This window comes from Bos indicus, chromosome 14 (assembly GCF_029378745.1).
Source record: "Bos indicus isolate NIAB-ARS_2022 breed Sahiwal x Tharparkar chromosome 14, NIAB-ARS_B.indTharparkar_mat_pri_1.0, whole genome shotgun sequence".
Classification (NCBI taxonomy): domain Eukaryota; kingdom Metazoa; phylum Chordata; class Mammalia; order Artiodactyla; family Bovidae; genus Bos; species Bos indicus.
The window spans coordinates 70,813,601-70,834,293 of record NC_091773.1 but is presented as its reverse complement, the minus strand read 5'-3'; the positions used below and the strand labels follow the sequence as shown (position 1 = coordinate 70,834,293).

Sequence of the window (20,693 nt, the reverse complement as noted above, 5' to 3'; positions counted from 1 at the left end):
GCTGGCGCGGCCCCGCCTTTCCCTGTGCTTCGGTCCCGGCCGCCAAGCCCTCCCCACGCCCGACGCCCCTGCGGTAACTGCTTCGCACTAGGGCGATCAAACACACACCGCTGCCGCCGAGTCGGAACCCCAAGGCTGGGGGCGGGGAGCACTCCTCGTCCGCAGCAGCCTCCCCAGAGCCGGGAGAGCCCTCAGCGAACCCAGAAGAAGATGGCGCCCACTCTCTCCCCTCCGATCCAGACAAACGGACGTACGGTGGCTCTGCCCATGCGCTCTGCAGGCGTCCCCCCCCACCCCCACCCCCTCTCCCGCCGCCCCGGCCCCGTCTGCGCACGCGCCCTAACGTTCGCAGACTTCCCGTTGTCAAGCGGGAGGGAGGAGGCGCCAGGGCGCGCGCTTGCCCGGGGCCAACGGGATCGAGCTCTTGCGCATGGTCAAAGCCCGCGCTGCGTGGGACTCCACAGTGCCGGCGGAGAGCTTCCGTTAACAGGAGTTTGCGGTCAGCACACGGCTGTGATGGGAAACGTGTGTAACAGCCGAAGTACACTGGACGAACGTTCGTGATTCCCAAGGGCTACGAAAAGAGTCGCAAAAGCAGAGGAAACACTTTTGGATGCTGACCAGCGCCCCATGGGACTTCTGGGCGCGGAGGCCTTTTTTGTCCCCTTTTTATTTGGCTTCCCTGGTGGCTCAGACGGTAAAGCGTCTGCCCGCAATGTGGAAGACTCGGGTTCGATCCCTGGGTCGGGAAGATCCCCTGGGGAAAGAAATGCCAACCCACCCCAGTGCTCTTGCCTGGAGAATCCCATGGACAGAGGAGCCTGGCAGGCTACATACGGTCCGTGGGGTCGCAAAGGGTCAGACATGACTGAGCGACTTCCCTTTGTTTCTTATAGGCAAGACTCCAGCCTGCATGATCTCTCACTTCCAAAAGGAAGCCGTCAACATCAACAATTAAGAGTCCTGTCTGACTCTGCAACCCAATGGACTGCAGCCTACCAAGCTCCTCTGTCCATGGGATTCTCCAGGCAAGAGTACTGGAGTGAGTTGCCATTTCCTTCTCCAGAGGATCTTCCCAAGCCAGTGATGGAACCCAGGTCTCCTGCATTGCAGGCAGATTGCTTTCTCCTGCACTGTGTAAGGCAGGAACAGTTCCTAATCAAAGGAGGAACAGCAACGAAATCACCACAGGCAGGATTTAAGGACCAGAGAAGCTCACCAAGATTAGGAGACTGGAATATTTTGGCTCGGACCTGTGCCTCCTGCGTCCTTCATTGGCAGGCAGATTCTTTGCCGCTGACCACCAGGGAAGCCCCGCGTCACTCCTGATCATGCACAAAGCTGTTTTCTTGGGGTCTGCTTTCCTCAAAACGGTTCACCACTTTCTGTACAACAACTTTATTTTTTCCAATCAGTCAGCTACTGTAAGTCAGACCGATTTCCTTTTCCCTCGATAAAATTCAACTCCATTCCACATGCCATCTTTACTGATAACTTACACCCTGCTTTCCTATTGTTTGCTGAAAATTTTTTATTTCTGTTAGCTTTAATCACATACTTAAATTAGAATCCTCATCTCTTAAAACCTTCATTTCCTGTGGAAACTAAGAAGTAAGCAATTAATGTCCTCTGCATTAGTATTTTGGAGACTAGTAACAAATACCGTGATAATTTCTAAAAAAAACCAAAATACTTTCAGATTGAGAACATCGCAGGGCAGCACCAAACACATTCATTAATAGTTTTAAATATCTTTAGTTTCTCTGTAAAAGTAAGTCAATGTTCAGTAATTAATGTTTCAGTATCTTATTTGAGAATGACCCAGCTATTCAATAAACTTTCCTCACTTAATTTAATGCAATTCCAGAATTTTAAGTTAGCAAAATTGCAAAGACTATTTTAGAGACTTCTGAAGCATATTCATTCTTAACAGTTTATCTAAACGTTCTAATCTCATTTACATTTTCTATCCCTAAAAGTTTCTTTATATTGAATAAGGTGATGGCACCCCACTCCAGTACTCTTGCCTAGAAAATCCCGTGGACAGAGGAGCCTGGTAGGCTGAAGTCCACGGGGTCGTTAAGAGTCTGACACGACTGAGCAACTTCACCTTCACTTTTCACTTTCATGCATTGGAGAAGGAAATGGCAACCCACTCCAGTGTTCTTGCCTGGAGAATCCCAGGAACGAGGGAGCCTGGTGGGCTGCCATCTATGGGGTCACACAGAGTCGGACACGACTGAAGCGACTTAGCAGCAGCAGCAGAGCCACCACCAGCTGATGGGTATCTAACCTAGATAGCATATTCAAAAGCAGAGACATTACTTTGCCAACTAAGGTCCGTCTAGTCAAGGCTATGGTTTTTCCTGTGGTCATGTATGGATGTGAGAGTCAGACTGTGAAGAAGGCTGAGCGCCAAAGAATTGATGCTTTTGAACTGTGGTGTTGGAGAAGACTCTTGAGAGTCCCTTGGACTGCAAGGAGATCCAACCAGTCCATTCTGAAGGAGATCAGCCGTGGGATTTCTTTGGAAGGAATGATGCTAAAGCTGAAACTCCAGTACTTTGGCCACCTGATGCGAAGAGTTGACTCATTGGAAAAGACTCTGATGCTGGGAGGGATTGGGGTCAGGAGAAGAAGGGGACGACAGAGGATGAGATGGCTGGATGGCATCACTGACTCGATGGATGTGAGTCTGAGTGAACTCCTGGAGTTGGTGATGGACAGGGAGGCCTGGCGTGCTGCGATGGGGTCACAAAGAGTCGGACACGACTAAGCAGCTGAACTGAACTGAGCTGATGGGTGTGTCGCTTATTTTGCTGATCTGTTACAAAGAGCATACACTGAGGCTCTAGAACTACTCAACCATCTTGGATCTATTTGCTTCTTGGTCCTTGGGTGATGTCTTTCTTTCAAAAATTGTGCCCTGCCCCCTCCCCTCCTGTTTTATTTCCCACTCTCAGATATTTTACTCCCACATTCTTATGGGAAGCAGAGGGGTGATGGAAACCTCTCCTAGCCATCATTGTGATGTGGAAATGTTGTGACTGCTTCCTTAGCCCTCTTTTGAATCTCCTTAGTAATGAATCCCTTTTTGTAACAGCATCAGAGTACAAAAGTGTATGTAAATAACAAAAGATATGGTAAACATCTGATAGATAAAGAAACTTGGTTACAGTAACCAGAATTATGAATCATTACATTTAACCTACAAAATAATTCTAGTTAAATATTTCTCTGTAAGAGACCTTTGGGGCACTCGAAAGTATCCCAAAGTTAGCTGGAACTCAAAAGAAATTTAATTACAATTTGATATTTGGGAAGCTTGTCAATAAGTTTTAAAACACTTGGTCAAGCTAAATCATTTTAAGACAATACTCATTGCTTAGCCAAAGTAACCAGAGATCTCAAAAGCAAATATTAATACAAATACCATAAAGGCAAAGATATTTACATAGTCTGTAGTAAAAAGCAGTGTTTCAACAATACTGGAGGAAAAAACCAAAACTGTTTTACAGAAGAAGCCAATTCTGACTCTGTTTCTTTGACTTGCTTTTCCTTGCTTTTGTTATTATGATCATACCTAAGGGCCTGCTTCAGAGGACTCTGTCTCTCGCCTGAGGGTAAACTGAAGTGCCTTTGTTCAGTTCTCAGATGATCTGACCCTGCCCACCCGTGAATGAAAAGAGATTAACACTTCCGAAGGCTGGTCATTCCCTAGGAGATGTTTTGCTAGACTGAAGACCCTTTCACTTTACTTCCCCACTGCCTCTCCCTCTCTATTCTGTCTTTTGACTTTAGTTCCTCCTGGCTTCTTTCTCTTTCACTCTATGAAAAGAACTTCTCATCCAGACCCCAATAAGATGGTTATTTTGAGGCAATAACCTGCCATCTTCTTGGTCAGCTGGCTCCTTTGTCTTAACCCCTCATCTCTCAAACTTACTGGCCTATCATGCGGCAAGCAGAGCAAGCTTGAACTCAGTAACAGAATGACAGAACCAGGGATTCAGGGTTGATGGCGTTCTCAAAGGAGAAAAGTTAGAAAAGTAGGCAGCTTCATCATGAGTAGAGGGACCATGGTATCTCACACTTTATCTTTTCCCAGGTGGAAGTGGGGCCAGGCAGGGATAGTGAGATGTCCCATACATCAGGTGACTTGAGAGGGAAATTGGGGAGCATCCTTGTTAGCAGGAAAGATCACTGAAGCCAAGACTGAATGAATGACATGGTGGCTTCAAACCCAGCTGGGATCCTGGCCTTACTGGAAGGAAATGCTGCAAGGGCTTATGAGCAGATAAAGAAGACCAGAAAGAGGAAACAGCATTATATTTGGAGTCTCACCCAGTGGAGAGGACATTTTTTAATACTGAGGGCCAATAACCAGAGAAAAATAATCAATTGATATAAGTTATATAAGAAAAATTTCCTCATAATTTGGCAAGTTTTAAGATAATTATATAATCAGATCAGATCAGTCGCTCAGTCGTGTCCGACTCTTTGCGACCCCATGAATCGAAGCACGCCAGGCCTCCCTGTCCATCAACTCCCGGAGTTCACTGAGACTCACGTCCATCAGGTCAGTGATGCCATCCAGCCATCTCATCCTCTGTCGTCCCCTTCTCCTCCTGCCCCCAATCCCTCCCAGCATCAGTCTTTTCCAATGAGTCAACTCTTCGCATCAGGTGGCCAAAGTACTGGAGTTTCAGCTTTAGCATCATTCCTTCTGTCACAGTAGTGTATGTTCCTCGGTTCTTTGTCTCGTCACAACAAAGATTTGGAGCGACGGACATTAAAGCCCTCGGCGCATCACAGCTCTTGGGTCTTGGACAAACAGTGCTACAGCTCTTAGGCAAATCAGTGTTACAGCTCTATTTTATTTAGAAGATAGCAGGAGAATCCAAGACTTGAAGAGAAGAGAGTGGAGCAGTGCGTGGGAAGGTGGGGAGAGAGAGTGAGGGGGGGGAAGAGAGAGAGAGAGAGAGAGAGAGAGAGAGAGAGAGAGAGAGAGAGAGAGAGAGAGAGAGAGCGCGCGCGCGCATGCACGTGGGAGAGAGAGTCTGAGAGAAAGCGCTTTGGCTCCTCCTTTTATATGTTATTTTCCTCCACCTGGGCCTGCCCTATGCAAATTGGGCTTAGCCAGGAGTGCTGTTTGTTCTGTTTGTTCTGCCTGAAGTCTTCACTCTGGTCCTCGGACCTTCCTTGTCTTTTAGCCACCGCCATTTTGGACTCCTTTTCCCTCTTCTACCTACCTAATACTTGCAAAGAAATCCCAGGGCTGATCTCCTTCAGAATGGACTGGTTGGATCTCCTACCAGTGGTTTGTAATATTAGTAAAATATGTACTGCAGTTTGATTCTAATGCTAAAAAAGATACAGAGACAGAGCAAATGTATAGAAAGACAGAAAATCAAAAGACAGAGATAAAAACAGGGACTAGGAGAAAGAGAGAAACAAGCTTGAACTTGGTAACAAAACCAGTCTTGTTCCAGCCCATTTTTAACAAAATCCACTTAACCAACTAAACTCAAGCCAGTCTTAGAGAATCCTGATCATGCATAATTCGGTATCTTTTATTCCTTATACCTTCCACTGAAAATGTTAAGGAATCCAAGCTTGATCTGCTCACCACACAACAGGCCAATGAATCCAAAAGACAAGGTGTTGAGGCAAGGAAGACACTTTAATTGAGAGTCAGCAGACCGAGAATGATGGCCAGCCAGCACCTCAAAATAACTATTTTATCGGGGTGTGGATGCCAAGTTCTTTTATCAATCAGAGAGAAAGAAGCAATGAGGAAATAAAGACAAAAGGCAGAACAGAGAGGGAGATGCAGTGGGCAACTAAAGTGAAAGGGTCTTTGTTCTACAAAACAACTCCAAGGGAATGGCAAGCCTTCAGAAGGGGTGTGTTAATTTCTTCTATTCACACATGGGCAGGGACAGACTATCTATCCATCAGCTGGACAAAGGCACTTTAGCTTACAGTCAACCAGAGGGTTAGCATCTTCCAGGCAAGTCACTAAGTATCATTATAATAATAAAAGCAAGTCAAAGGAACAGTTTCCAACATGGAGTCAGAACTGGCTTCCTCCCTACAACAAAAACTCACCTAGAGCCAGACATTCTGGAATATGAAGTCAAGTGGGCCTTAGGAAGCATCACTATGAACAAAGCTAGTGGAGGTGATGGAATTCCAGTTGAACTATTTCAAATCCTAAAAGATGATGCTGTGGAAGTGCTGCACTCAATATGCCAGCAAATTTGGAAAACTGAGCAGTGGCCACAGGACTGGAAAAGGTCCATTTTCATTCCAAACACAAAGGCAATGTCAAAGAATGTTCAAACTACCGCACAATTGTACTCATCTCACATGCTAGCAAAATAATGCTCAAAATTCCCCAAGCCAGGCTTCAGCAATACATGAACCATGAAATTCCAGATGTTCAAGCTGAATTTAGAAAAGGCAGAGGAACCAGAGATCAAATTGCCAACGTCCACTGGATCATCGAAAAAGCAAGAGAGTTCCAGACAAACATCTACTTCTGTTTTATTGACTATGTCAAAGCCTTTGACTATGTGGATCACAACAAACTGTGGAAAATTCTGCAAGAGATGGAACTACCAGACCACCTGACCTGCCTCTTGAGAAACCTGTATGCAGGTCAGGAAGCACCAGTTAGAACTGGACATGGAACAACAGACTGGTTCCAAATAGGAAAAGGAATACATCAAGGCTGTATATTGTCACTGCTTATTTAACTTGTATGCAGAGTACATCATGAGAAACGCTGGGCTGGAAGAAGCACCAGCTGGAATCAAGATTGCCGGGAGAACTATCAATAACCTCAGATAAGACACCACACTTATGGCAGAAAGTGAAGAACTAAAGAACCTCTTGATGAAAGAGGAGAGAGAAAAAGCTGACTTAAAACTCAACATTCAGAAAACTAAAATCATGGCATCTGGTCCGATCACTTCATGGCAAATAGATGGGCAAACAATGGAAACAGTGACAGACTTTATTTTGGGGGGCTTCAAAATCACTGCAGATGGTAACTGCAGCAATGAAATTAAAAGACGCTTGCTCCTTAGAAGAAAACCTATTACAAACCTAGACAGCATATTAAAAAGCAGAGACATTACTTTGCCAACAAAGGTCCATCTAGTTAAAGCTATGATCTTTCCAGTAGTCATGTGTGGATGTGAGAGTTGGTCTATAAAGAAAGCTGAGTGCCAAAGAATTGATGCTTTTGAACTGTGGTGTTGGAGAAGACTCTTGAGAGTCCCTTAGACTGTCAGGAGATCCAATCAGTCCATTCTAAAGGAAATCAGTCCAGAAAAGTCATTGGAAGGACTGATGCTGAAGCTGAAACTCCAGTACCTTGGCCACCTGATGTGAAGAGCTGACTCGTTGGAAAAGACCCTGATGCTGGGAAAGATTGAGGGCAGGATGAGAGGGGGATGACAGAGGATGAGATGGTTGGATGGCATCACCGACTCAAGGGACGTGAGTTTGGGTGAACTCCAGGAGTTGGTGATGGACAGGGAGGCCTGGAGTGCTGCGGTCACAAAGAGTCAGACAAGACTGAGCAACTGAACTGACTGCAACAAAAACACATATCTTGCTTTCCTTAAGTTTTGTGGATTTTTTTATGTTGAGATACTTTTCTTGTTGACAAATCTGTAACAGATGGAATAAGGTCTTATTTGACATCTAGAAATCAGATTTATTATATTCTTTGCAGCCAAAGATGGAGAAGCTCTATACAGTCAGCAAAAACAAGACTAGGAGCTGACTATGGCTCAGACCATGAACTCCTTATTGCCAAATTCAGACTGAAATTGAAGAAAGTAGGGAAAACCACTAGATCATTCAGGTATGACCTAAATCAAATCCCTTATGATTATACAGTGGAAGTGAGAAATAGATATAAGGGCCTAGATCTGTTAGATAGAGTGCCTGATGAGCTATGGAATGAGGTTCATGACATTGTACAAGAGACAGGGATCAAGACCATCCCCATGGAAAAGAAATGCAAAAAAGCAAAATGGCTGTCTGGGGAGGCCTTACAAATAGCTGTGAAAAGAAGAGAAGCAAAAAGCAAAGGAGAAAAGGAAAGATATAAACATTCCAAAGAATAGCAAGAAGAGATAAGAAAGCCTTCTTCAGCGATCAATGCAAAGAAATAGAGGAAAACAACAGAATGGGAAATACTAGAGATCTCTTCAAGAAGATCAGATATACCAAAGGAACATTTCGTGCAAAGATGGGCTTGATAAAGGACAGAAATGGTATAGACCTAACAGAAGCAGAAGATATTGAGAAGAGATGGCAAGAATACACAGAAGAACTGTACAAAAAAGATCTTCATGACCCAGATAATCAGGATGGTGTGATCACTCAACTAGAGCCAAACATCCTGGAATGTGAAGTCAAGTGGGCCTTAGAAAGCATCACTATGAACAAAGCTAGTGGAGGTGATAGAATTCTAATTGAGCTATTCCAAATCCTGAAAGATGATGTTGTGAAAGTGCTACACTCAATATGTCAGCAAATTTGGAAAACTCAGCAGTGGACACAGGACTGGAAAAGGTCACTTTTCATTCCAATCCCAAAGAAAGGCAATGCCAAAGAATGCTCAAACTACCACACAATTGCACTCATCTCACACGCTAGTAAAGTAATGCTCAAAATTCTCCAAGCCAGGTTTCAGCAATATGTGAACCGTGAACTTCCTGATGTTCAAGCTGGTTTTAAAAAAGGCAGAGGAACCAGAGATCAAATTGCCAACATCCACTGGATCATCGAAAAAGCAAGAGAGTTCCAGAAAAACATCTATTTCTGCTTTATAGACTATGCCAAAGCCTTTGACTGTGTGGATCACAATAAACTGTGGAAAATTCTCTTTGATTTCTTTCACCAGTGTTTTATAGTTTTCTATATATAGGTCTTTAGTTTCTTTAGGTAGATATATTCCTAGGTATTTTATTCTTTCCGTTGCAATGGTGAATGGAATTGTTTCCTTAATTTCTCTTTCTGTTTTCTCATTATTAGTGTATAGGAATGCAAGGGATTTCTGTGTGTTGATTTTGTATCCTGCAACTTTACTATAATCGTTGATTAGTTCTAGTAATTTTTTGGTGGAGTCTTTAGGGTTTTCTATGTAGAGGATCATGTCATCTGCAAATAGTGAGAGTTTTACTTCTTCTTTTCCCATTTGGATTCCTTTTATTTCTTTTTCTGCTCTGATTGCTGTGCTCCACTAATAGATGGAGAAATATACCATGTTCGTGGATTGGAAGAATCAATATAGTGAAAATGAATATACTACCCAAAGCAATTTATAGATTCAATGCAATCCCTATCAAGCTACCAACAGTATTCTTCACAGAGCTAGAACAAATAATTTCACAATTTGTATGGAAATACAAAAAACCTCGAATAGCCAAAGCTATCTTGAGAAAGAAGAATGGAACTGGAGGAATCAACCTACCTAACTTCAGGCTCTATTACAAAGCCACAGTTATCAAGACAGTATGGTACTGGCACAAAGACAGAAATATTGATCAATGGAACAAAATAGAAAGCCCAGAGATAAATCCACGCACATATGGACACCTTATCTTTGACAAAGTAGGCAAGAATATACAATAGATTAAAGACAATCTCTTTAACAAATGGTGCTGGGAAAACTGGTCAACCACTTGTAAAAGAATGAAACTAGAACACTTTCTAACACCATACACAAAAATAAACTCAAAATGGATTAAAGATCTCAACGTAAGACCAGAAACTATAAAACTCCTAGAGGAGAACATAGGCAAAACACTCTCCGACATACATCACAGCAGGATTCTCCATGACCCACCTCCCAGAATATTGGAAATAAAAGCAAAAATAAGCAAATGGGACCTAATTAAACTTAAAAGCTTCTGCACCACAAAGGAAACTATTAGCAAGGTGAAAAGGCAGCCTTCAGAATGGGAGAAAATAATAGCAAATGAAGCAACTGACAAACAACTAATCTCAAAAATATACAAGCAACTCCTACAGCTCAACTCCAGAAAAATAAATGACCCAATCGAAAAATGGGCCAAAGAACTAAATAGACATTTCTCCAAAGAAGACATACAGATGTGCCGGGGACCAGCCCCGGCTGATCCAGGGTATTCGAAGCGGGGACGGCGTCGGCGAGGATCAGGAAACAACTGCTTAATTAAACGTTAATTAAGGATATAAAGAGTAATAGAATGAGGATAGCTCAGTGAGGAAATTCAGTGGAGAAAAGAGGCTGAATAATTCAGCCAGAAGGTAAGAGAAAGAACGACATGGTGAGACCAAGTTTCGGTGAACAAGGCCCGCACTTTATTTTTCAAAGTAGTTTTTATACCTTAAGTTATGCATAGAGGATAATGGGGGAAGGGGTAGAGTCTTGCAGCAAACCAGGCTTTCTTCCTGCAAACTTATCATATGCAAAAGCTTAGGTGATTTGCATCATCTTCTGGCCCGGAGGCCTGTTAACATTTTAAGACCTTTTCTTCAGAAAACTTATTTTTCTCTTAAGGTGATTGGTCAGGAGCCACCCTCCAAAAGCATTAGATAAAGTTGCATTCCTACAGCGCAAAGGTGTGGTGGGCTATAACAAGAAAAAGAATTAACTCAAGGGTCCCAGGTTACAAACATTAAAGCTACTACTTACACCAATTATATTAATCAATACACTGCCAGGGACACAGCAGGTAAGGGATATGGAGACTTAGCAGCAAACATTGGCCCAACAAGTGAAAATCCCTTCACCAATACAATTTCTAATCAATCTTTTAACTACTCAAAAGAATCTGTGTTTAGACAGTTTAGAACATCTCCTGCCTCTCACAGTTGGGAGGCTCTGAACAATCACATGTGGCCGGAAAAACCTATTCAGGCAGGCTAGAGGACTTCCAAGGGAGTTTGTAGGTTGAAACACTGTCACACCCAGGAATTATTAACTGGAGCTGTAAGCTAACTCTTTTTTCAGAGAGGTAGTGGGGGACAGCCCCCCGTAAAGTCAGAGGTGTAGGTGAAAGCACAAAGCAGAAAGTAGGCAGACTCTGGTTTTGGGGGTAGATTGCTCGAGAATTTCCAGGGAGACTCCTGAGGCTTGATCCCGCCTTTGCGTATGCCAAGCCTCCTTCCTCATGACCTTTGCCAGGGGCGGAGCTCGCTCCCCGCACAGATGGCTAACAAACACATGGAAAGATGCTCAACATCACTCATTATCAGAGAAATGCAAATCAAAACCACTATGAGGTACCATTTCACACCAGTCAGAATGGCTGCGATCCAAAAGTCTACAAGCAATAAATGCTGGAGAGGGTGTGGAGAAAAGGGAACCCTCTTACACTGTTGGTGGGAATGCAAACTAGTACAGCCACTATGGAGAACAGTGTGGAGATTCCTTAAAAAACTGGAAATAGAACTGCCTTATGATCCAGCAATCCCACTGCTGGGCATACACACCGAGGAAACCAGAAGGGAAAGAGACATGTGTACCCCAATGTTCATCACAGCACTGTTTACAATACCCAGGACATGGAAGCAACCTAGATGCCCATCAGCAGATGAATGGATAAGAAAGCTGTGGTACATACACACAATGGAGTATTACTCAGCCATTAAAAAGAATACATTTGAATCAGTTCTAATGAGGTGGATGAAACTGGAGCCTATTATACAGAGTGAAGTAAGCCAGAAAGAACAACACCAATACAGTATACTAAAGCATATATATGGAATTTAGAAAGATGGTAACAATAACCCGGTGTATGAGACAGCAAAAGAGACACTGATGTATAGATCAGTCTTATGGACTCTGTGGGAGAGGGAGAGGGTGGGGAGATTTGGGAGAATGGCATTGAAACATGTGTAATATCATGTATGAAACGAGTCACCAGTCCAGGTTCGATGCACGATGCTGGATGCTTGGGGCTGGTGCACTGGGACGGCCCAGAGGGAGGGTATGGGGAGGGAGGAGGGAGGAGAGTTCAGGGTGGGGAGCACAGGTATACCTGTGGCGGATTCATTTCGATGTTGGGCAAAACTAATACAATATTGTAAAGTTTAAAAATAAAATAAAATTTAAAAACTAAATAAATTAATTAAAAAAAAAAACTGTGGAAAATTCTGAAAGAGATGGGAATACCAGACCAACTGATCTGCCTCTTGAGAAACCTGTATGCAGGTCAGGAAGCAACAGTTAGAACTGGACATGGAACAACAGACTGGTTCCAAATAGGAAAAGGAGTACGTCAAGGCTGTATATTGTCACCCTGCTTATTTAACTTGTATGCAGAGTACATCATGAGAAACGCTGGACTGGAAGAAACACAAGCTGGAATCAAGATTGCTGGGAGAAACATCAGTAACCTCAGATATGCAGACGACACCACCCTTATGGCAGAAAGTGAAGAGGAACTAAAAAGCCTCTTGATGAAGGTGAAAGAGGAGAGTGAACAAGTTGGCTTAAAGCTCAACATTCAGAAAATGAAGATCATGGCATCTGGTCCCATCACTTCATGGGAAATAGATGGAGAAACAGTGGAAACAGTGTCAGACTTAATTTTTCTGGCCTCCAAAATCACTACAGATGGTGACTGCAGCCATGAAATCAAAAGACGCTTACTCCTTGGAAGGAAAGTTATGACCAACCTAGATAGCATATTCAAAAGCAGAGACATTACTTTGCCAACAAAGGTTTGTCTAGTCAAGGCTATGGTTTTTCCTGTGGTCATGTATGGATGTGAGAGTCAGACTGTGAAGAAGGCTGAGCGCCAAAGAATTGATGCTTTTGAACTGTGGTGTTGGAGAAGACTCTTGAGAGTCCCTTGGACTGCAAGGAGATCCAACCAGTCCATTCTGAAGGAGATCAGCCCTGGGATTTCTTTGGATGGAATGATGCTAAAGCTGAAACTCCAGTACTTTGGCCACCTCATGCGAAGAGTTGACTCATTGGAAAAGACTCTGATGCTGGGAGGGATTGGGGGCAGGAGGAGAAGGGGACGACAGAGGATGAGATGGCTGGATGGCATCACTGACTCGATGGACATGAGTCTGAGTGAACTCTGGGAGTTGGTGATGGACAGGGAGGCCTGGCCTGCGGGGGTTCATGGGGTCACAAAGAGTTGGACACGACTGAGCGACTGATCTGATCTGATCTGAAACTTAGGTACAACAGAATTAAACTTAACATAGATAACTCTAAGGACATGTCTATGTTAATCATACCAACAAGCTTCAGCCACCTTCAATAGCAGATATCAATTTAGTACTGAATATTTCCCAGAATATAGGTCCTAATATTTATCTTGGCCAATTTTCTATATATTTAGATTTAATTTCTCAGTGCTTGCTTTCAAGTATCAAAATTCAGAACTTAGAGATACCAAGGAAATATTTAATGAAAACATGAGCAAAATAAAGACAGAAATGGAAAAGACCTAACAGACTCAGTAGAGATTAAGAATGGTAAGAATACACAGAAGAGCAGTACAAAAAATGTCTTTATGACCTGGATAGCCAGGATGGTGTAGTCACTCACCTGGAGCCAGACATCTTACGGTGTGAAGTTAAGTGGGCAAAAAAGTTAACAAAGTTAGTGGAGGTGATGAAATTCCAGCTGAACTATTTAAAAAGCTAAAAGATGATGCTGTTAAAGTGCTGCACTCAATATGCCAGCAAATTGGAAAACTTAGCAGTGGCAACGGGACTGGAAAAAGTCATTTTTTATTCCAATCTCAAAGAAGGCAATGCCAAAGAATATTCCAACTACCGCACAATTGCACTTATTTCACATGGTAGCAAGGTCATGCTCAAAATCCTCCAAGCTAGGCTTCAACAGTATGTAAACTAACAACTTCCAGATGTACAAGCTAGATTTAGAAAAGTCAGAGGAGCCAGAAGAACCAATCCAATTACCAACATCCATTGGATCATAGAAAAAGCTAGAGAATTTCAGAAAAACCTGCTTCATTGACTACGCTAAAGCCTTTGACTCTGTGGATCAAAACAAACCGGAAAATGTTTAAGGAGATGGGTGACCACCTTATCTGCCTCCTGAGAAATCTGTATGAGGGTTAAGAAGCACCAGTTAGAAACACACATGGAACAACTGACTGGTTCAAAACTGGAAAAGGAGTATGACAAGGCTGTATATCGTCACCTTGCTTATTTAACTTTGATGCAGAGTGCATTGTGCACAATGCCAGGCTGGATGAAGCACAAGCTGGAATCAAGATTGCTGGGAGAAATATTGACAACCTCAGATATGGAGATGATACCACTGTCAACTAAAAATATATATAACTTGAGATTTGTGAGTTAAGTTTTATTTGGGGTGAAATGAGGATCGCAGCCCAGGAGGCAACACCTCAGATAGCTCTGAGAGATTACTCCAAAGATGGAGTCAGGGAAGGTCAATATATAAGATTTCAGTGAAGGGGAGCTGAGTGCAATCAAGGGCTTAGTTTACAAAAGTTTTGTCACAAGGAGCTGATCTGGAAGGGATTAAGTGATTTTCTAGATTTGAAGAGGTGCAAACATTGGGATCATGAAATCAGTTCCTAAAAATATCTAAAGACCTGTTCCACCAGATTCCCTGGAGCACAGAGGGCCTCACTCCACCCTGAACTCCTTCAGAGGGTGTTGAAGGTCAACAGCTGCCGCAACACAGGGTTCAGTCTCCACAGAGGCAGATGGCAAATGCCCTTGTTGTTGTCAGTCTTAAAGGAAATCAGCCCTGAATATTCGTTGGAAGGACTGATGCTGAAGTTCCAATACTTTGGCTACCTGAAGCAAAGAGCCAGCTCATTGGAAAAGAACCTGATGCTGGGAAAGATTGAAAGCAGGAGAAGTGGGCAACAGACGATGAGATGGTTGGATGGCATCCCCCAATCAATGGACATGAGTTTGAGCAAACTTCAGGAGATAGTGAAGGACAGGGAAGCCTGGCATGCTGCAGTCCATGCGGTCGCAAAGAGTTGGACGTGACTGAGCAACTGAACAACTTTCCAAGTCAATTAGAATAGTTCATTTACAAAGTAAATTTTACATAAAGGCCAAACCAGAAATCTCAGTTTTTTATGCTTGAGTTCTAAACGCTTTTTCCTGCTTCCCACTTTTTCCCCAAAGGGCCTGGGCACAAGGGGAGAGAAACTTCAGTCCAATTTCACATCCTGTGCCAGTAAAGGTCTAACTGTTAGTTTTAGACCAATTTTTTGGCTTTGAGTGAGTAAAAGTCGCTCAATCGTGTCTGACTCTTTGCGACCTCATGAATTCTAGCCTGCCAGGCTCCTCTGTCCATGGAATTCTCTAGGCCAGAATATTGGAATGGGTAGCCATTCCATTCTCCAGGGGATCTTCCCAACCCAGAGACCTCACTTCTTCAAGGAATCTTCCCAACCCAGGGATCGGACCCAGGTCTCCCACATTGCTGACAGATTTCTCTACTGTCTGAGCCACCAGGGAAGCCTATAGGTTGACCAGTCATTTAAAACTTTTCCAAAAGGGTTCCCAGGTAAGGGGGTGGGTAGAATCTTAGAGGAAGCGCTTCCTATTTTAGCTCAAGCAGTTTGTACCAGATGCCTGCACACTCAAACCAATTGGCAGGCTCAAACCAAAGCAACCAAACAAAAGTGAAACCTCACCAGCTGGAAGTCATACTCAAAATAAATGGCAAAGAGATACCCAGAAATCAAAAAGCCAAATGGTAAAAATGCCCCAAGAGGACAGCAAAGAGATGCTCAGAAGTCAAAGCCAAATGGCGTGAATGCCCCAAACATGATTTACCATTCCCTCTAGACCTGTGACCTTGTCCAAGGTGTGCCTTACAAAAGGAGTTCCCCTTCACAGGAAGAACTCCCCCAGTTGAAATCAAAGTTCTCCAGATTGCCACCAAAATTCCCCAGAAGAGGCAAGGTCAAAGAGGTCCTGGTGTACACTCCATGAGACTTACCAAATTGCTGGCAGGTGTGTTGCAATGTACCAAAGGCATGCTTTCTAATCCTCCAAAAGTTAATGTCTTCTCAGAGTAGAAGTCTTCAAAGAAAGGCAAAGAAAGCCTGGGCAGCTGCTAGGGCGACCTCTGCCCTGTTCTCTGCAGCAAACTTGGAGTTCTGTAGCCCAAAAGGAAGAGGGGATGTGATCCCAGCACAGCCCTACAGCAGGGGAACCCTGAGGGCCTAACCTCAGAGAAATCTTCCAACTCTCCTAGAGGAGAGAGGCTGGGGTGGGGAGAGATCCAAAAGTGTCCAATCAAGCTGAGTGGCCCTGCGGGGCCACCTGCCCATGATCAGATCCCGGACGAGTCCACAAATTTGTAGTCAGAATCTTAGCTCTCTGTGCACCAATGCCAAGCAGAAATACAGAGATAGAATTATGGAGGAGATAGAGTGGCTTTGTTACTTTGCCAGGCAAAGGAGGAACACAGTAGGTTAGCTAGTGCCTGGAGTCAGGAACTTCTCCATGGTGAGTAAGAAAAGTTTATATACTCAGACAGGAGTATGGGATAAGGATCAAGGCAGTAACACTCTTATATTCTTTCCAGTTTCAAAAGGGTGGGGCTGTTGACAAGATTAGGGTATGTGCAAGTTCCTAGGGGACCTTTCCTCTGTTCTCTGCAGCAAACTTGGAGTTCTATAGCCCAGACAGGGTGTGACCCTGGCACAGCCCTACAGCAGGGGAACCCTGAGGGCCTGACCTCACAGAAATCTTCCAACCTTCCAATTCATGTGTTTGAGTAAGCTCCAGGAGTTGGTGATGGACAGGGAGGCCTGGTGTGCTGCAGTCCATGGGGTCGCAAAGAGTCAGACATGACTGAGCGACTGAACTTAAGTGAACTGAGGGTCCTAGGGGGTCCATCTCCTAATCTTTTTGTTTTAGTTTATGTATTTGGCTATGTCAGGTCTTGTAGCATGTGGGATCTTCATTGCTTCATGTGGGATCTTTCATTGTTTGAACTCAAGTGGAAAAAAACTGAGATTTCTGGATTGGTCTTTATGTAAAAGTTAACTTGTAAATGAACTATTTTAACTGACTTGAAAATAAGTGCTTATAAATTAAATCTATAGAGAACTGGCCAAGATAAGTTTTAGAACCCATGATCTGGGAAATATTCTGTACTGAACTGATATCTGCTATTGAAAGTGGCTTAGGCTTGTTGGTTTGATTAATATAGACATGTCATTAGAGTATTGAGTGTTAAGTATAGTGTTTCTGTTGAATTTAGATTTGCTAGAGGTTAAATAAGACCTTACTCCATCTGTTACATATTTGTTAACAATAAGGGCAACTCAATGTAAGAAACCAAATTTTTAGGAAAATAATATATGTGTTTTCAGTAGAAAATGCAAGGAATAAAAGATTGAATTATGCTTTATCAGAATTTGTAAGATTGGACTGTTTAGTTAGGTAAATGGATTTTACTAGAAATGGGCAAGAACAAGACTGGTTTTGGTTTCTTCCTCTAGTATTCTTGAGATGTTAACTACGTCTGTATGAGATGAGTTTCTTTGCCTTTAAGGAATTTGTATTAATATTTGCTTTTGAGATCCCTGGTTACTTTGGTTAAGGAATGGGTATTGTTACACAATGAATGATCTTGATCAAGTGTTTTAAAACTTTTTGACAAACTTCCCAAATATCAAATTTTAATTAAAGTTCTTTTGAGTTCCCTCTATCTTATGGATACTTTAGAGGGCCCCCTAGAATTATTACAGAGCTAGCTCTTTGCATCAGATGGCCAAAGTATTGGAGTTTCAGCTTCAGCATCAGTCCTTCCAATAAATATTCAAGACTGATTTCTTTTAGGATTGACTGGTTCGATTTCCTTGCAGTCCAGGCGACTCTCAAGAGCCTTCTCCAACACCACAGTTTGAAAGCGTCTGTTCTTCAGTGCTCAGCCTTCTTTATGGTCCAACTCTCACATCCATACTTGACTATTGGAAAAAACCATAGCTTGGATATTTGTCAGCAAAGTGATGTACTTTTTAATATGCTGGCAAGGTTCATCATAGCTTTCCTTCCAAGGAGCAATCATCTTTTAATTTCATGACTATAGTTACCATTCTTAGTGATTTGGGAGCCCCAAAAAATAAAATCTGTCACTACTTCTTCTTTTTTCAGTTCAGTAGCTCCATCATGTCCAGCTCTTTGCGACCCCATGGACTGAAGCACACCAGGCTTCCCTGTCCATCACCAACTCCCAGAGCTTGCTCAAACTCATGTCCATCGAGTCGGTGTTGCCATCCAACCATCTCATCCTCTGTCGTCCCCTTCTCCTCTCGCCTTCAATCTTTCCCAGCATCAGGGTCTTCTCCAGGAGTCAGTTCTTTGCATCAGCTTTCTTTATGGTCCAACTCTCACATTCGTACATGACTATTGGAAAAATCATAGCTTTGACTAGACAGACCTTTGTCAGCAAAGTATTGTCTCTGCTTTTTAATATGCTGTCTAGGTTTGTCATTGCTTTTCTTCCAAGGAGCAAGAGTCTTTTAATTCCATGGCTGCAGTCACCATCTGCAGTGATTTTGGAGCCCAAGAATATAAAGTCTCTGTTCCCAGTGCTTCCTCATCTATTTGCTGGGAAGTGATGGGACCGGATGTCATGATCTTCAAGAGCTGTCTTGTGCCTCAGGCTCCTAAATCAGGTATCCAGAGATTTTTATTCCCTGACAGGCAGCATCGATGCCTCTATTCAGCCTTGCAACAGTTACAGAAGGTGGATATCACCCCTCTGCTTCCCATAGGAATATGGGGGTCAAATATCTTCAGAGGGAAATGAAGCAAGAGAGAGGGGGAGGGCACAAACTTTGAAGAAATGACATAGCCTAAGGACATGACATAGACTGATTAGAAGCAAGTAGGTCCAAAATAGTTTACTAGTCCTTGCTCTTTGTAACAGATCAGCAGATCAGCAAGCTAAGTAACCTGCTGCCAGTGAGTGGTGATGTAAAGAAACTTTTAAGGATAAAGTGAGTAATGTGAAGTCACCCAGTTGTGTCCAACTCTTTGTGACCCCATGGACGGTAGCCCACCAGGCTCCTCCGTCCATAGAATTTTCCAGGCAAGAGTACTGGAGTGAGTTGCCATTTCCTTCTCCGAGGGATCTTCCCGACCCAGGGATCGAACCTGGGTCTTCTGTGTTGCAGGCAGACACTTTACCATCTGAGCTACCAGGGAATCCCTAAATGCGATAAGAGCTTATAGATAAACTGTTAAGAATACTTATGTTTTGGAAATGTCTGTCTCTCCAGATATTAGTAACTTGAAATTTTAGAGCTGCAAATCAAGTGAAGGAAATTTATTGAAAAGCCAGGTCATTCTCAAAGAAAATAAGATACTGAAACATAAATGACTGTACATTGGCTTCCTCTTACAGAGAAACTATAGATTATTATTAAATAGAATTATTAATGTTTGGTGCCATTCTGAGATGTTCTCAGTCAGAAAGCAAGTTGTTGTGTTTTTGTTGTTGTTGTTGTTGTTGTTGTTGTTTAGAAATAATCACTGGTGTTTGCCTACCAATCTACAACATACTAATATAGACGATAGTTCATAATTGCTTACTTCTTAGTTTTCACAAGAATTTAAGGCTTTAAGAGATAAAGATTCTAATTTAAGCATATGATTAAAGCTAACAGAAATAGTAAAAAACATTCAGGATAAAGAAGAGAAACCTTTCTAACATGGGAGGTACAATTAAGCAGCGTATTCCAACAAATTGGACAATTGTTAACCACTATGCATGAGTTTGTGTTCCATGGGTCTCTCCCTTTCCTGGATGCTCCCTAACATCCCTTCAAAGCAGGAGACTGGGAACTGCAGAAATTATGGAAAAGAACAATGTGTAAGCAGCAACTTGAAGAAAAAGGGAAAAGATTCTATGCTCCTCAAGACTGAGGAGTATCAAACAGGTAGGTAGAATAGGGAAAAGGAGTCCAAAATGGCGGTGGCTAACTTTATTTTTCTGGGCTCCAAAATCACTACAGATGGTGACTGCAGCCATGAAATTAAAAGACGCTTACTCCTTGGAAGGAAAGTTATGACCAACCTAGATAGCATATTCAAAAGCAGAGACATTACTTTGCCAACAAAGGTTCGTCTAGTCAAGGCTATGGTTTTTCCTGTGGTCGTGTATGGATGTGAGAGTCAGACTGTGAAGAAGGCTGAGGGTCGAAGAATTGATGCCTTTGAACTGTGGTGTTGGAGAAGACTCTTGAGAGTCCCTTGGATTGCAAGGAGATCCAACCAGTCCATTCTGAAGGAGATCAGCCCTGGGATTTCTTTGGAAGGAATGATACTAAAGCTGAAACTCCAGTACTTTGGCCACCTCATGTGAAGAGTTGACTCATTGGAAAAGACTCTGATGCTGGGAGGGATTGGGGGCAGGAGGAGAAGGGGACGACAGAGGATGAGATGGCTGGATGGCTTCACTGACTCGATGGACGTGAGTCTCAGTGAACTCTGGGAGTTGGTGATGAACAGGGAGGCCTGGCGTGCTGCGATTCATGGGGTCGCAAAGAGTCGGATACAACTGAGCGACTGATGTGATCTGATCTGAAAAGACAAGGAAGGTGAAAGGAAGGTCGGAGGACCAGAGTGAAGACTTCAGGCAGAACAAACAGCACTCCTTGCTAAGCCCAATTTGCATAGGGCAGGCC

General features: G+C 43.1%; 1 protein-coding gene across 1 annotated transcript in view; it reads right to left on the bottom strand.

Moving 5' to 3' along the window:
• The window catches only part of LOC139186829 (uncharacterized), a 41,494-nt gene that overhangs the window by 3,977 nt on the left and 16,824 nt on the right, over positions 1 to 20,693 (bottom strand). The window contains exon 2 of the mRNA XM_070802174.1: positions 109 to 574. Coding sequence (XP_070658275.1) covers positions 109 to 574 — 466 coding nt within the window. The remainder of the gene's footprint in view (positions 1 to 108; positions 575 to 20,693) is intronic.